This window comes from Artemia franciscana, chromosome 17 (genome assembly GCF_032884065.1).
Source record: "Artemia franciscana chromosome 17, ASM3288406v1, whole genome shotgun sequence".
NCBI classification, from domain to species: domain Eukaryota; kingdom Metazoa; phylum Arthropoda; class Branchiopoda; order Anostraca; family Artemiidae; genus Artemia; species Artemia franciscana.
The window spans coordinates 17,230,816-17,248,047 of NC_088879.1; the positions used below are offsets into that span (position 1 = coordinate 17,230,816).

General features: G+C 32.6%; 1 protein-coding gene across 1 annotated transcript in view; it reads left to right on the top strand.

The window, feature by feature from the left end:
- LOC136037940 (ubiquitin-conjugating enzyme E2 Q2-like) overlaps nucleotides 1-16,936 on the top strand; it is a 32,696-nt gene extending 15,760 nt beyond the window's left edge. Inside the window, exons 5-8 of the mRNA XM_065720809.1 lie at nucleotides 1,367-1,526; nucleotides 3,350-3,501; nucleotides 8,986-9,189; nucleotides 13,757-16,936. Of these exons, the coding sequence (XP_065576881.1) occupies nucleotides 1,367-1,526; nucleotides 3,350-3,501; nucleotides 8,986-9,189; nucleotides 13,757-13,855 (615 nt within the window). The 3' untranslated portion in view covers nucleotides 13,856-16,936. The remainder of the gene's footprint in view (nucleotides 1-1,366; nucleotides 1,527-3,349; nucleotides 3,502-8,985; nucleotides 9,190-13,756) is intronic.
- The last annotated feature ends 296 nt before the right edge of the window (nucleotides 16,937-17,232 follow it).

Below are 17,232 nucleotides of genomic sequence, written 5' to 3' on the forward strand. Positions count from 1 at the left end.
ACTTTTGGATACCTTAGAGGCTTTTCTGCTCTCAAACAAGCTTGTAATGTCACAATCTAGATCATGAAACGTCATTCCACTGACAGTCTTGATTATGAATTTGAAAATCTTGCTGAGTAGATTGGGGATTTTACCGTCTTGGTGAGCCTTGGATTACGGATTTATAAATTTGCTGTTCCTTAGTTTACATCGACAATCCGATTTCATCACCTTCTCTCTGCTATTGATCATTCTGAGTTTTATTTCAAGAAATGGGTTTTTCTGTGGAAAAGGCCTCAACGTTTGCATTAGATTATGTAGACAATTCTAAACCTATTTAAACAATGAACAGTGGTAATAATTACCATGGTGATACTAATTTTGTAGAAAAGCAAACAATGGCGTTTTGACAATATATATATACATATATATATATATATATATATATATATATATATATATATATATATATATATATATATATATATATATATATATATATATATATATATATATATATATATATATATATATATATATATATATATATAAAATTTGAGCAAAGACAAGAAAAGTATTTTGATCTGGAATGATCTACCTGGGAGAGTTATCCCTGAAAATTTCACTGTTGAATCTTTCAGAAAAAGGTTCAACAGTCATCTAAAATCTCAATAAAAGACTTTCGGCAAATCAGATATTTAACTATATTTGGCGCAACGAATTTAGGAATAAAAAAAAGTATATATAGACAAACCGTGTGTACGCACACAGATGGTTTTGTAAGAAAATAGCCTGGTTTTACCATAGAGGCTTCTTTGTTATAAGGCTCAATTCTGTTTCCTCTGAAACCAAAGGGTTTGGTGATCAAATAGAACTAGATTATGAAAATGAGTGAAACCTTTGGTGTAAGAAATCCTAAATTTGCCAATTTTTAAAGCGAATGCAGGTTTAAAAAGTATATACAGACAAACCATATGTACACACACAGATGGTTTGTATGAAAATAGCCTGGTTTTAACATAGAGGCTTCTTTGTTATAAGGTTCAATTCTGTTTCCTCTGAAACCAAAGGGTTTGGTGATCAAATAGAACTAGATTATAAAAATGAGTGAAATCTTTGGTGTCAGAAATCCTAAATTTGCCAATTTTCAAAGCGAATGCAGGTTTTATATATATATATATATATATATATATATATATATATATATATATATATATATATATATATATATATATATATATATATATATATATGTATATATATATATATATATATATATATATATATATATATATATATATATATATGTATATATATATATATATATATATGTATATATATATATATATATATACAATAACAAAATGTTCTTTGTTCTTTTTTCAAGGATGGGGATATTGGAGTAGAGCATTTATCCACTTTGGAGCGATTAAAGCAGAATCAGCGAGAAGACTACCTCAGAGGGGCCGTGACAGGGTCTGTGCAAGCAACCGACCGCCTGATGAAAGAGCTTAGAGATATTTACAAATCCGACACGTTCAAAAAAAGTAATCTCCTTATTTGTTTTACCTATTTTTAGTTTTCAGTAGTGTACATTTAGGCTTTCCTGTCTTTGAAAAATACTTAATGAGGGCTTAATGATCTAAAAAAATTGCGAACTTAGAAAAGAAAAACAGGATATTACTGTCCTAGGCATATACCTATGATTTTCCTTAGACGAGCGGTGAAATTAAACTGTCTTAAACTGAAAAACAAATTATATGTGAAGTGTTTGAACTTGTGGAAAATTATTTTACTTTTCGAGGAAATACCCCTTCTTAATTAGATCCCCGTCTAAATACTGTGTTCAAAATTATTTAGTTTGGGATGTCACAAGCCACATTTAGAAGTATTGAGCTTTTCCTTAACTCGTTTTCGAAACAATGAAAATAATATTTTCTTTGTTGCAAATTGTGTGTACGACTAATAGTAATTAATTACAGTAGTTCTCAATTTGTAACATCGACTCTTTTTTTCTTCGTTAATTATAAGCCTTGTTAACATTTTCTGATATTGACATGTAATTAAACGCACTTTTAATGAAACAAGTAATTTAAGTAATTACACATTTCATTACACAAATAAAAAACACATATTATGCTTGGGTCTCACACAATCCAGTAGAAATTTGTATGCAAACCATGTAAATTTGGATAGGGTGCAACATGCTTTTAAAGGCATGTACTGTGATATGTTTTGAGATTTATGTGTTTTTACTTCTGTGGAATTGCTTGGAAGCTACGAGAAATTAAAAAAAAATTTAAAAAATCCTACTAAAAACTATACAAAAAGAGTATAATATCAAAAAGAGTATCAAAAGAGGGAATCATGGCTAGAATTATCCAATGGTTTCATAAGGCAACCAAACATAAGTCCTCTTTTCTTCTGTCCATGTGTCGCCTAACTGCAATTGATAATGTTCTATATAACATGGATGATAGTCTGGGAAAGGGGCGTTACGCCTGTTAGACAGTAATACAAACAAGTACTCTGTTTACATAAACACAGTTAACTTTGTGTGGCTAAATATTTTATATAAACCTCTCATGTGCCGAATTGGTCTAGTTCACTTTTTTGATTTTAGGAGGTTTTAGTGTCTTAAAAAGCAAAATTTATAATGTACCTTAACATATTAAAAAATAAAATATAAACTTTTCTTAAAAATAAGGGTTAATGTCCAAAACGTAAAGTGAATCTTTAATTTCTTACCAACTTCTCAAAAAACTACCTAGCCATAACCATGATAGATATTCAATTTTAATCATATCCCAAACATGGCAGATTTTGTGGTTTGTGCCTAGCTATGACTTTTTCATTGTTCTTTTTTTTCCAAGTTTTGTCAGTGTCTTTTTGACTGCATTTTATTTAATTTTTCAATTATTTAATTTGACTGCATTTATTTAATTCTTTAAGTTTGTTAAGTTTCCTAAGTATTATAATTTTCTGGCTTTTTGTAGTTAAATCAATAACTTGAGGTAGTCAATCTATTGAAGATATTGAATCTTCATTTGAAATTGGATATTTCAGCTTTTTTTATCGAACTGTTCTGTACTTTTAAGACAACTGGTCATCTGGGAGGTTTTGAAGAGTTACGATTAATGCAGTTTAAAAGATCTAGTTTTATGCTGTTTTTTCTTCTATTTTCTATTTTTCTTGTCTGCAAGGAAAAAGCAGAACAAAATTTTTGAAAATGAATGTGTGATTCCCGGCCAATATCAGGCAGGAGATCCATCTGTATCCAGGGTTGAAATAATTTATTTTCAAATTCCGAGCATTATTATGACTTCGTAAAATTCAAACACTAAAATGTATTTAAATTTGTGTTTTTTAGGAATATATACAGTAGAATTGGTTAATGACAACCTTTATGAATGGGATGTGAAGATGTTTTCAGTAGATTCCGAATCCCCTCTTATGGCTGATCTTGCACTTCTAAAAGAAAGAGAGGGGAAGGACTATATTCAGTTTCGCTTTGTTTTCAAGGTTTGTGACACTACCATCTTTAAATTTGATAGGGTTTCGATAGGTTTGATAGGGTCCATACCAGGGGGGAGGGCTCCAGTTACAACCCCCCCCCCGGAAAAGAATGTCCGACTCGTAAAAACGTAATAAAAATGCATATATACAATTCTTTATGTATCTATTAAAGTTTTTTGTGCCCCCTCCTCCCCTGAAAATAAATATTTGTTCGCCCTTGGTTGAGTATTACTTTTAGGATATGTAAATATTAGCTTCTGGATTTCTTGTCATTTTGTTCATTGTCTGTTAGTAACTTATTCAGTGTCTTAACTGTTGATTCTAGTACTTGACCTTTCCCTTGTATCTTAATGTGCTGAACTTGAAATAGTACGTGCATTATTTAATTCATTTTTCTAATATATTGACATACTCATATTAGTTTGAAACTACTGAAGTGAATAAAGGCGTTATATCCTCAGAATATGTCTTAACGACTACACTGACATTGTGCTTTGGGCGGGTAAAATTTTGACGTTCTTGTTTTCACAAGATACGTTTATCCTTACTAAAAAGAAGGTGTATCAGTCAAGGTGAACATTGGTGTGACACAGATAGGGAACATGAGGGGGTATGTCATTTTTGCACGAAATAATTAAATAACGTTAAAACTCTTTTCTCCCTTGCAATTTGTCGATTAACTTAGGGTGCTAATATAGACTAGATACTAACTAGAAACTAACATACGTCAGATTCCATTTTGCCTTCACCCCCCCCACTAACATTTTTATGAATTGACACCACTGAATAAGACTAAACTGATTGTCACGAATCTTTTCTTTTTTTTTCAAAACAGTGATTAGTATTATTGTTTTGTTACTGAGAGAAAAAAAAGTTCTAAATGAAAGATAAAATTCTTGAAAAAAAAATCCTATCCCTCCTTAAGTTAGCCAATTTAAGAAAATACACCCCTTAATTCCTTCAACTCGCCAGGAACACTATGTTTAAGAGAAAGAGAGAGAAAGATGGGTTTATTAATATAGATAAACAAACAAAACAAGCAAATGGCCCGGAACAAAGCTTGTTTGTTTGCGCTTACAACCCCAGTACACATACTAATAAAAACAATACGAAGAAGGAGAGGAAAATGAAAAAGAAAAGAAGAGAAAAAGAAAAAAATATTCAATTACACTGCATTTCGATCGATACAAGATTACACTTCAAAAAAGACAAAACAAAAAGAAACTAAGACCACTTGACCAGTATCGCCTAAAACCAAACCAACATCTTGGCTGCACTTGAGGTCCACTCAACTATCAAAATTATAAATATTAAGGCAAAATAGCTTTAATTCCCGTCGGAATTCACGAAAATTTTCAATGTTTCTTAAAGCCATTGGTAGATAATTCCATGCATGGTGGCCTAGATGCCGAATAGATAATTGAGATCTACGGGTAATAGCAAGTGGACGCCGAACTATATTGGACCGTCTCATAAAATGTATATGAATATCATCTAATTAAAACATACGTTTAAAACATATTGGTAAACAATTTTGAAAATAGTTACGTATAAACAGGCTTCGATAAAAAGTAATAAATCCTGCTAAAAGCTAGATTTTGCAATCTATATCCCTCATTTGTACTGAGTCTTTAGAACCAACACCGCATAACTCTCGAAGCGTTTTATTCTGCAAAACTCGAATATGATGGAGAGGAGAACACCAAACAGTACAACAATATAGCAGATAAGGATGAATTTAGGGATAATACAGTGTTCTTAAAATATCTCTTGGGAAAATGTACTTCAACTTTCTTACAATGCCAACATTCCTAGCGAGTTTAAGACTAATATAATCTATATGTTTTCTAAAACTAAGACATTCATCAATTAAAACTCCTAGGTATTTGGTACAATTTATTCGTAAAATACTCATATCAGCAAAATTAAGTCTATCTATCCAAGGGTAATAATTTGAGCTCCTACCATACAATAAAAAGAAAGATTTATTCAAATTTAACTTATTAAGCTTCATCCACTTTTGTACGAACCCCAGACAAGAACTAATACGACTCAGCAGCTGAAATCCTGATCACTAGTCATTATTAACTCTCAGCAATGAGCCTAAAAAAGGCGGGTTTTTTTCAATTTAAGTGAATGTTGGACGATTTTCACTTTTGAAAACAGAATGCCTCTTGTGTATAAAAAAAAAAGAATTGCGTTTCGTGTGTAATGTAGTCGAAAAGCGATGCACTACCCAATGTTTGCATTCTAGGGATTTCCCCACCCCCTAACATGGAAATTATTGAGGTCTTGGGACAAACTTTTTCATTTAGGGATTTTTACAAGTCTTCTGGATTTTTTAATGAATTTCTAGGGTTTCGGCCCTAGAAAATCTTCCGACCCGAAAAAGCGAAATGGGACGGAACTAGTTTTTTGTCCCATTTTTTAAAAAGGGAGTTAAGGATCTTTTGCACAGTCGATTCGCAAGCGCATTTTGTTTGAATGCTTGTCCATGCTGGATAGAGCCTTCTAGGAGACGACGACAACAACAACTATACTGGCTTATCAGTCAGAAGAAGAGAGGTCCGAATTTTTTTTCAAACTACTAATTATTTGAAGAAAATAGGACCCTTGCATTCAAAGGTGCTGAGGTACTGCTCTATAAAAAAAAGGTTAGAAGAAGGAATTTGTGAAGTCAACGAATGAATTCCAACTTAATTGAATGACTCAAATATTTACTTTCCCCTGGACATTGTTTATTTGGACCCAAATGGGCAGATCTCTTGACACTAAAATCAGATCCTGGTGTGCCTCATGATGCAGTTGAAATGATCCTCAGAGCTGCACAATCTTTTTATGTAGAAGCTGTGCAGCAGATCCACACACGATTTTGTTTCAATGATGACATTTACAAATATGCAGAGATGAGTTACCCAGTATCAGCTCAGTCATTACAGCCTGCCTCTCTCCTATTTGCTCGAAAGTATGGGATAGTAACATGGGGTGGAAAAAAAATTGAGCAGGAGTGTAGGAAGCAGTCTCATTAATGTTGGAAACATGGATGTGGTTACCTACCGGTAACCACTATTCTGACTAAAAACTATTCTGGAACCAGGGTATACTTAAGTCTAAAATTGGCAGTAATATTTGTGCTTTTTCTTTCTTTTTCCAATGTTGTCATCGAAAGGTTGTTTTTCTTTTCCAACATTTTCATTATCGTAGACATAACTCCATATGAAAACAAGAAAAAATAAAATGATGTTTGAAAAAACCACCGCTTGGATATCATTCTTGCCAATCCATCATACCAATTCAAATAAAAACGGAGGTGTTGCAGAAATAGTAATAGAGATGGAAAATATAATGGCAAAGAAAAAAAAAGAAATCGTCACATGGTCGAGAATCCAAAATCTGGCGCTGGAATCTATAAACGAAAACTAGTCGGTGAATACAAAGCATTGTTATAAACTTCAAAAGAAGATGTTTTGGTACCAAAATAAGTCGTTTTGAACAAATGCTATTAAAAGTCAGCATAACAAGGCTTTACTTGTGATTTGGAAAGAAGTCAGAAAATGGGGAAACTTATAGGAATTTTTGTATTGAAAATGGTGATTTCTAGGGATTTGCCACCAGCCTATTAGGGATTTAGAAAAATATGAAGTGGAAACACTGACACTATCCTAACACAAGTACTTATATCCTTCGCCTCTAATGATATGATCTCCACTTTTTGATTATTTTTTTTTTAATTGACTAATGGGCATCATCAAAAGTTCAAATTTTCTGTTAACTAAGTTGTGTGCTTGGCGAACAGACCTATCTGGGATCTAAAGAAATGAGTTCTGAACGGAGCTGACGGCAATCTAATCATCCAGAGCTGGTGACTAGCAAAAATGATTGTCAGTTTTTAACGTAGGTTTTAGTCTTCCGCTTTTTTTATTTCAGAGAAGAGTTGCAAAAGAGAAGATATATTCAAATTAAAGAATATGCAAATGAGATTCATTTAATGCAGAAAATCCGTTCAATGAAAAAAAATTCTCGTATCGGTTGTGATAATTCAAAAGACGTTGTTTTGCAAGCCTTCAGTTTTAAAGGAGAGTTGGAAGACTAAAACTCGTTTTTTTTTTCTGCTTCATTACCTACTACTGACTAGTTGTTTCACCAAAATAAGTTTTCTAGGCCCTCGGTTCAGGTAAAAATAAATTTTACTCTCAAAAACTTCATTTTATTACTAATTTTTTATGTAACTGAAAGGGAAGTAATTCGTTTAAGAACATTCAAAAACGTATTCTTGGATGTAACTTGTAATAGTCTGTCTAGTCTGCTCCATGGGCGTAGTTTGCTATGGGGCAGGGGGCAACTGTCCCTTCAGATCCTAGTTTGCCTCCCACCAGTCCCCGGCTTGCCCCTCCTCCCCCTTCCGGCCTGAAACTTAGTTTTTTCAAAAATCGTGTCAAAACTAAGATAAGACAGCATAATTCAAGCATCCAGAGAAACGGGTCAGTTTTTAGTTAGTTTAGTTACGGGTAGTTTAGTATATATTTGCCTTTATGGTACTATATGGCTTATTTTTCAGTTTTCACTGTAATTTTCACTTCATTTGTGAGTATTAGCTCCAAATTTGAACCCATTCCCCCCCCCAAAAAAAAAGAACCTTGACGAAATGACGCCCGTGGTCTCCTCATCTTGAGTCGAATAGAATATAAGTATCAAGTTTGGTGGTTTAACGTCTTTTGAACTTTTATAGCCGAGTACCCTGTCTGTATGGATGTGGATCCATTAGAACTGATTAATGAGCTTTTTGGTAAGACAAGTACTATCTCTAGCGCAGATTATTAAAATGTGGTCTTTTACACTAAGCTATCTAAATAAATTTAAGTCAGTTTTGTTGCACAACTACAAATCAATATCAAAAATTAATCCTTAATTTCGCCCGAAGTTTATTTAACCTACAAATTCTGTACTGTGATTTAACGAAACGATTAAAAGAGATACATCGAGACTTTGAAAGGGTGATTTTATTGCACTTCCCTGGGGAAATTAGGGCTTATTCATTATACACACACTGTCTCTTAACATGGAAAGTATTAACAAATGGACACAGATACGGGCTACTGTTGTTATACGGGTTTGGAGTATAAAATTGATCCAAGACTAGAGTAGCATAAAATCGAGGCTATTCTGGACGAGTCTATCCCCTTTTCTCATTGTCATCAATATTTTTAATATTAAAAAAAAATTGATTCTTTACAGCAAATAATTCATTCTTACTTCATTCTATCTAAAAAAAAATTTATAGAACTTTCACCAGACAGTTAGGAAGGACTTTGTTTGGAGGAGGGGTTGACAATTAGTAGCAAGTGAAATATATAAGAATATTCGTAGGAAGTTAGGGAGGGGAAGTTATAAGGAAAGCTGTACTGTGAGTGGCATAGAGGGTTTGGCCTGAAGAAAACACGTCCTGCGATGCGTTTGCCCAGATCTTTTCTTCTATTAATGTTTTTTTAGGATAACTATCCGTTTGAGCCGCCTTTTGTTCATATAGTTGCCCCTATTATCACTGGTGGATATGTTTTGGTGGGCGGAGCCATTTGTATGGAACTTTTGACTAAACAAGGATGGTGTGCCGCTTATAATGTGGAATCTGTTATTATGCAAATTGCCGCGACTCTCGTCAAAGGAAAGGCACGGATCCAATTTGGCCCAAATAAGGTAATATCCTTTTATTGGTTCAAAAATGTATTCGCTACAATTATAATAGCTAAGGGCAGTGTACTAAATGAGAGATAAAAATATTAGATAATTTTAAATGATGTTTTAGGTACATAAGGGGGTGTAACGTCACAGGAGGACAAAAATTATCCTCCAAATAATTATTAATTCTATAAAAGAATATGGTAATCATTAGGTAAGAAAGAGAGATATTTCAAGTCTAAGCCTGCGCTTAAAAAACTATATCCAAATTAAGTCCTCTATCTTTCATATTGTACGTAAAATTAATATCAAACGGCTTGAGATTTGATACCTCAACGATAAAATATGTTTTTTTCTCTTTAAACTATAGTTTTACTCATTGACATACCTCTACAAAGGAGTTGTGGGAAGAGTCTCCTCCCAAAAGAACCCCTCCAATTAGAAAAGAATTGACCGAAGAATGTAGTTTTTGGGGTCTCCGATCCCTTATTCTAAAGTTTCAGCATTTCGCAACGGGACAGGCTTTGAATGACAGAAGTAGCATATATTTCCACTTTAATAAATTTCAAGGCCACCTCTGCATATGCGTGTTCTCGCAAATATAGAAATAGATGGCAAGAATCTCTTTTCATGCTTAGTATGTTCTGTGTGGACTAGTGATCGGCGACTCGGATAATGGGGACGATTGTTATTTGAAATTGCTTTAGATCAGTCCAGCAAGTTCACAGAATGCCAAATTATTACCTTAAATAACTCGGGGCTAATATAGAATTAAGTTTGGCAACATAAAATTTCCTGGTCCAAGCTTTGTATTTCCGAGAGTTCACATTGAAGTATAGAAGAATCTATTGAGTGCAATAGCTTGCTTTTAGAAAAGTAGCTAAACGTGATGATCCTGAAACAGGCACAAAAAGTTGCATTACCGCTCTTGAATAAGAATAATTTGGTGTAAGAAAAAAAAATAATAATAATAAATTCTACATAGTAACCTTGAGTCTTGGAGTGATGGTAGCACACACCTTGATGTCGCTCTTATGGTGACAGAGTTTTAGTAAGAATAGTGTATTGTGGTATCCCAATAAAACTTCGTAGAACTTGTAATCCCGAACCCAAAATTTTATACCCTCAAACGCTAATGAAAGCATGTAGAGTTACATTCGAAATGGGTAGTTTTGACTGCTCGTCCTTCGGTTTTTTTCTTGGGGGGGGGGGTGGAGTACAGTGTAGAGTGGAATATACTTTGGTATTGGTATGGAAGGTTGTCTAGTATTTCATCTCCAAATCTTGAACTTAAGGGTTGCCATAACATATTTGTTGGTAATAGAAGAACTAAGTTGTTACTACTTTCCAGTCTGCTTTAGTTTTTTTGATAAATTAGGCTTTTTAATGACTGTTAAAGGGTTTTAACATAAATTGGAAAACATTTATGGTATATTTCTTTCCATTTTAACCGCATTTCGACTTAAGTCGGTGAACCAAGCATAATTAACTCCAATTTATTACCTTTTCCGACTCCAAGACTTTTCCAAATTATTTAGTAATTTAAATTGTATTTTGCGGTTATGTTCTTTTTGACAAGTGAGCTTTGTCTTTTTTTTAGCTGTTTATACCCCTAAATTTACTCATGACTCTGATTTATACCCCTAAATTTACTCATGACTCTGAAACTGGAAATCTTGGAAAATAGCTTAGAGTGTAGAGATGGAGATGAAACTTGGTGAGAAGAATAAGCACATCTCCTAGATATGTTATTGACATAACCGGACTGGATCTGCTCTCTTTGGGGGAGTTGGGGGGATTTCCTAGTTTGGGCACTTCCAGATAATCTAGGACGATGAAAGTTGGCAGGTGTATCAGGGACCAGACTAAATTAAATTAGAAATAGTCTCTTCCCCGATTCGACCATCTGGGGGGGGGGGGTGATCGAACAAGATAGTTGAGGAGAATTTTATTTGGCGATAAAACAAATGATTGTTCTTCTTAAGTATGGTTTGTGGTCTAGGGGTATGATTCTCGCTTAGGGTGTAAGAGGTCTCAGGTTCGAATCTCGGACCACCCCAATTCTTACATGAAGAAGATCCGAAGCTAGATACGTGATCAATATAGCGATCGCTGAAAATTTGCAGGCGTATCAGGTACCCAACCAGATTAAATTAGAAATATTCGTTTCCCCGAATTGCCCATCTAGGGGGAGTGGAAGGACGGTTAATTCGGAAAATTAAAAAAAATGAAATATTTTTAGCTAACGAACGGGTTGTCAGGTCTTAGAAATTGGATATTTAGAAGGACCTCAAGTCTCAGAAGGGCTCTCGTGTCTCAGAGCTCTTATTTTATATCCCAACCGGATCCGGTGACATTGGGGGGAGTTGGAGGGAGAAACCGGAAATCTTGAAAAGCGCTTAGAGTGGAGAGATCGTAACGAAACTTGGTGGGAAGAAGCTCTTGGCTCTTCTAATCTCGTCACAAGCGCCATATGAGCTCTTGGGTCTTGCTTACTTTGACCTAGTTTCTTTTGATTTTTACTGCTTTCTTTTTTCCTTTCTTTTTTATTTAAGTCTAAACGTATTTTGAACTGGTGTATAAAATGTAAAGTACAGAAAGTGATTCGAAATTAATGTTAAAGTTTTGATCAGATACTCTAAAATATACTGGAAAACGTTCATTTGAGTATTAATTATAATAATTGCGTATTTTTTTAAATAAAGGTATTGAAAGCAGTAAAGATATTTATATCAGTGATTTAAACTTTGAGTATATTATAATATGCATAATTATCGATGAAGCCATCGTACTGAACCTTTGGATTTATATTTGTATGTATTTAAGCGTTCTCGGAGTTTCTGTTCAAGTTTCCTTTTGAATCGAATGACAGGTATTGGGTTAAATTAAAAATCACGTTTTTCTTAAAAAACTCCAAAATTATTTTAAATTTTTTCATGGGCCTATGCTGTAATAGGACTATGCTTGTCATATAAACCAACGGTCATTGCGACGTGAACTCTTGTGACAGAACATTTTCTTGATTTTTCTAAAATGTTCATTCTAGGTATAATTATAATGATTTGCGTATTTTTGGAGCAAAAGTATTAAACTTTAAGAATAAGGAATAAAAATATATATCACTGATTTAAGCTTCGAACGTATTGTAATATGCGTAATTATCAATGAAGTCACCGTACTTGGCCTTTGGATTTATCTTTGTATAAATTTAAGCATTCTCGGACATGAGTTTCTGTTCAACTTTCTTTTGAATCGAATGACAGGTACTGGGTTAAATTCAAAATCTCGTTTTTGTTCAAAGACTTGAAAATTATTTTAATTTTTTTTTTCACTGAAATTATTCCATGGGCCCATGCTGTAATAAAACAATGCTTGTCATATAAGATTTTCTGTTCAAGTTTCTTTTTGAATCGAATGACAGGTATTGGGTTGAATTCAAAATCATGTTTTTCTTCAAAAACTTCAAAATTATTTCAGATTTTTTCACTGAAATTTTTGTATGGGTCTATGCTGTAATAAAATTATGCTTGTCATATAAACCAACGGTCATTTGCGACGTGAACTCTTGTGACAACATTTTCTTGACTTTTTCTTAAATGTTTGTTTGAGGCATAATTACAATGACGTGGGTATTTTTGGAGCAAAAGTATTAAACTTTAAGAATAAGGAATAAAAATATATATTCTTTTCTTTTAATATTCTTTCGTTAAGTTTCTTTTTGAATCAAATGACAGGTATTGTGTCAAAAATAAAAATCAAGCTGTTCTTCAGAAATTTCAAAACTATTTTAAAATTTTGCAGACTCAAATTTTTCCATGGCCCTATGTTGTATCAAAATGATGCTTTGTCATATAAACCAACGGTCATTGCGGCGTGAACTCTTGTGACATAGAATGTTTTCTGGATCCATGCTTTTGAGCACGTGTTTAGACTTTTTCATTTGTCAGTAATTAAGAAATTAAAAGTAAAAATATCTAGATTAATTTTATTTGAGCTACCGATAGTTGATAGGTGTAAACCACTGTAGAACTATTGCAAAGATTATGTCGTATAATATCCTTAATATAAAATCTACTGATACTGTTTTAAATTCGATTTGTATGTTTCTAAGTTTGTTAAAAATTGTAATGTTGTCTGTTTTAATTATATTGTATCTTAGCAGTTTTAAGGACTCATTTACGTTTTCTTTTTTTCCTCTTTTTAATTTACATTTATCTAAAAATATAATAGAATTAAATTCAATAATTAATATTATTAAAAAAATAAGTAATTTCAGGGAGGGGGGGGGGAATAAAAATTTTAACGGGAAAGAATTTTTTTAATTTGAGCGCAATATGATTAAACCGATTGAAGAAAGGTAGTTAAGGCGAAATGTCTTAATTGGGGAATTTTGTCCTCAGTGTAAGTTAGTAGATGATTCTAAATCTATTCTAAGGTATCATATGTATCCTATGTAATAATAATAGTGTCAAACCTTTCAACACCTACAAAGGATTTATCAATCACTATATTCGCCAGTCATCAATTCTAATGGACCTTTATTAATTCTGACAGTTTACTGATTTTGTTTTATTTTTTATTTTAGAATCAGTATAGTTTAGCACGTGCTCAACAGTCTTTCAAGTCGTTGGTTCAGATTCATGAGAAAAACGGCTGGTATACTCCGCCCAAAGAAGATGGCTAGTGTCCTCTTTTTCTTCTTTTTTTTTATTCCATTTTTTTACTTCTTTGTTTATGCGATGCGTGTGGAAAATTAAGGACTTAAACGAGTAAACACGCAAGTACGTGTGAAAGATCAAGGTCTAGTAGGTTAAACATAGTTTGCTCCCATCTACTCTTTCTTTTAAATTTCAAAGACAACCAAAAAATATACACGAAAAGAAAAATAAAAGTGAAAGCGACAGTATAATCTAATGATTTTTATCAACCTTTTTCGCTTTCGTTGTTTTTTTTTATGGAATGAAATAGATGTAGCTATTCGACCTTATTCCTCAATAGTGCACAAAAACATATTTGTTCAATCATATCCCTCTTTGGCATTACTTCCTATCTTTTCTTTTAGTTGTTCAGTTTTTCGCAATTACATATCTTTTTAAAGTTCAATACTGGCACCAATTAGGGGAGGGGTCAGGAGAGGACATGTACCGTCTCCTTAGATTCCCGTCTCCAGATTTTTAAAATATCTTTTTGGGGGTGTGTTTTCATTCAAAAATGTCTTTTGTATTTTCATTGGGAAAATTAATAAATGATTAATTTGCCCCACCCCTCTAAAATATTGAAAAATATGTCTTTTCCTCTCTGAGTTTTCTTTTATTGACGTCACTGAACTTAAAAACTATGAAACAATCTTTTTTTTTCTTTTTTTTTTACATTTAGCCAGACGTTCTTACCAAATTTGGGGAAAGGTATTGTTTTTATTTATATATATATACTAAAGGTAAAGACAATGAAATGAAAATAATGGTGACAAGGGACATAAAAAAATATTAGACGATAGAATTTATTTGTTTTGGTAGCCGTTTACTTATTTTGGGATAATTATATCTAAACAAAGCAGAAATAATGCCTCCCCTTTCCTTTTACCAAAAATGGGTAATTGCTAAGTATACATTATTAGATTATTGTTTTATCAATAAAAGTATTAGGTCTTACAAAATATGTTTTTATGTCTCGTTTAAGTCCTGTTCGGATGTCTGAATTTAGATTTATGAATTTGACTTGTATTAATAAGTAGGGGGAAATCTTCGGTTCTTTTAGAAAATTTGTATAAGGAAATTCTGCCTAACGTTTATGTTTCCTGTGAAACATGCAATTTTGTAACAAGGCTACAGCTGTAATTGCGCCGAAAGGGCAAGATATATATTGCCCTAGATTTATTAGTTACAAGTCTGTCCATTTACTGAACCAGAATTGTAATACTACTCAGGTTTCTTTTTTTTAGAGAATTCTCTAATTTTGCTTTGTAATCCGATAGATGCAAAGGGTTTGGGTAAATTGCGAGAGTGGAGACTGTCACTAATGTCGACAAAAATAACTATCAATGTCATCTAGTGTCTGGCGATCATTGACATTTTTCAACCGTTGTAATCGTTTTTCTGTCAGGAACTGAGATCAAACACTGACTACTATCCTAATATTACAAAGTACACTGAATAAAATAATTAATCTTACTATTGCTGTGAAAAATAAATTCGTGTCGCCAAATGCTAGATAGTGTTGATAGTTTTTTTTTTTTTTGTCGATAATAACGTCAGTTGCCATTCTTATAAGTTACCCATACTTTTTGGGTGGATGTGCAAAGCTGAATTGAGCGATCTAATGATGAAAGAATCGCCCTCTTGCATCGAAACGTTGAAGCTCTTATGACAACCGAAAAATAGCATATGACTTGTACAGGGGACATAAAACTCTATAGAGCAGAAATGATTTCTTTTTGTTTGATCTTAATGTTATTCTTGTTAGGAGTCATTTATTGTTTACTATAAGACGAAAAATATCTGATTATAATATTTTAACGTAGGGTTCATAGGTTTGTGCAAAGACTATGATTAATTGAAAATATCGTCTTATCCAAAACCAAAGAGCTTATCACGTTTTTCTAGTTTTGCACAAAGTGAAAATGATATTGAAAAAAAAGTATCGAGGGAACGATTTTGTTTTCTATAGGATCCAAATAAAGACAAATTTGTACAAATTACAGCTTTTAGCTAAAGAAAAAACAAAACAAAAAAAACTGATTTTATTTTGGGGTAGATACAGGTTGATTAAAAAAGGTAAAGAATACGGCATTGGACTTTACAGTCCCTACCGGCAGTGCTGATTTCCATTTTTTGACCCTTCGGCCAGGAATGCAATACATATTGATTGCATATAGAATTACTGGCCCAAAGCCAAAGTTCATTTTACTTTCGTAATTTTATAGTAAAGTAACAGTATGAAATTTTTTCAGGATTTCTTCTTTGATTTCTTTCTTTCTTTATTCTTTCTTCTTTTTTTGTCAAAAACCTAAATAAGAAAAGATGATTAAGAATCATAATGTGAAACAAAATGACGTGGCTCGACATAGGCGTTATTTTCACACAATCAAGTCTGGCACTCTTCGAGCTGTGAGGTTAATGTGAAAATTTGCTGCGATTGTAACCGTTTTAAAAGTACCCCAGAAAACTCGTTATTTTAGAGTACATAGGTACATTTTTAGATAAATGGACGTTTTGTGACAACCAGCACAATTTTTACGACAAACCAGGCGTCTTTGGCACGAATTTTAGTCGTCTTTTTTTATCATATGAAGTTATACTTCTTGTTTAATTTATGTCTAATTTTTTACGTCAAAATACTCTAACGCAGATTTTTTTTTCATCTTTGCTGTGACATATTTGTACTTTTCATTTCTGTCTCATTCATTATGCAACAATTTATAAACGTAAATCACTAAGAATAGAACTTTTCTTTCCAATCAACATCTTCAACAAAATATCTCCATAGTTCATCAGAAGAAAGCTGTTATATATGCATAATTTGGCAATGTTGATTAACTCTATTATAATATCAACGCTAACACGTGTATTAAATAAGTTTTTTTTCTTTTTATATTTAGGACCGTGGTATTGAAAATGTAAACAATGCACTCGGATTAGTAGTACTTTTTTGGAGTAGTTCACGTTTATTGCCCTAAAAATTTAGTATTTTTATTCTTTCTTTTCTAGGCTAGTATGTAGTTTGATTGTACGCTAAGTGAGTTTATAATAAATACCTATTACTTTTTTCCGTACAGTTAATTAGAATGAAACTGAATAGATTTTTTTTAATATGGTGGTTCTTGTGTGCGCACTTCGTATGTGACAAAATATCAACTTTTCAGGGGAAATAGAAATTATTTTTTGACTTTTTCGCTTGTCATGATTATAAATAATCCATACTAAAGGTTAAAAAGTTTTATCTCGAAATAGGCTCTGTAAAATTGTTTGTTAAGTTTAAGCAAGAATATAGGTTATTCCTTTTTGTGATATCTTATCATTTCAAGAATTGTTTAGGGTTGTGTTATTCGATACTGCTTGAAAA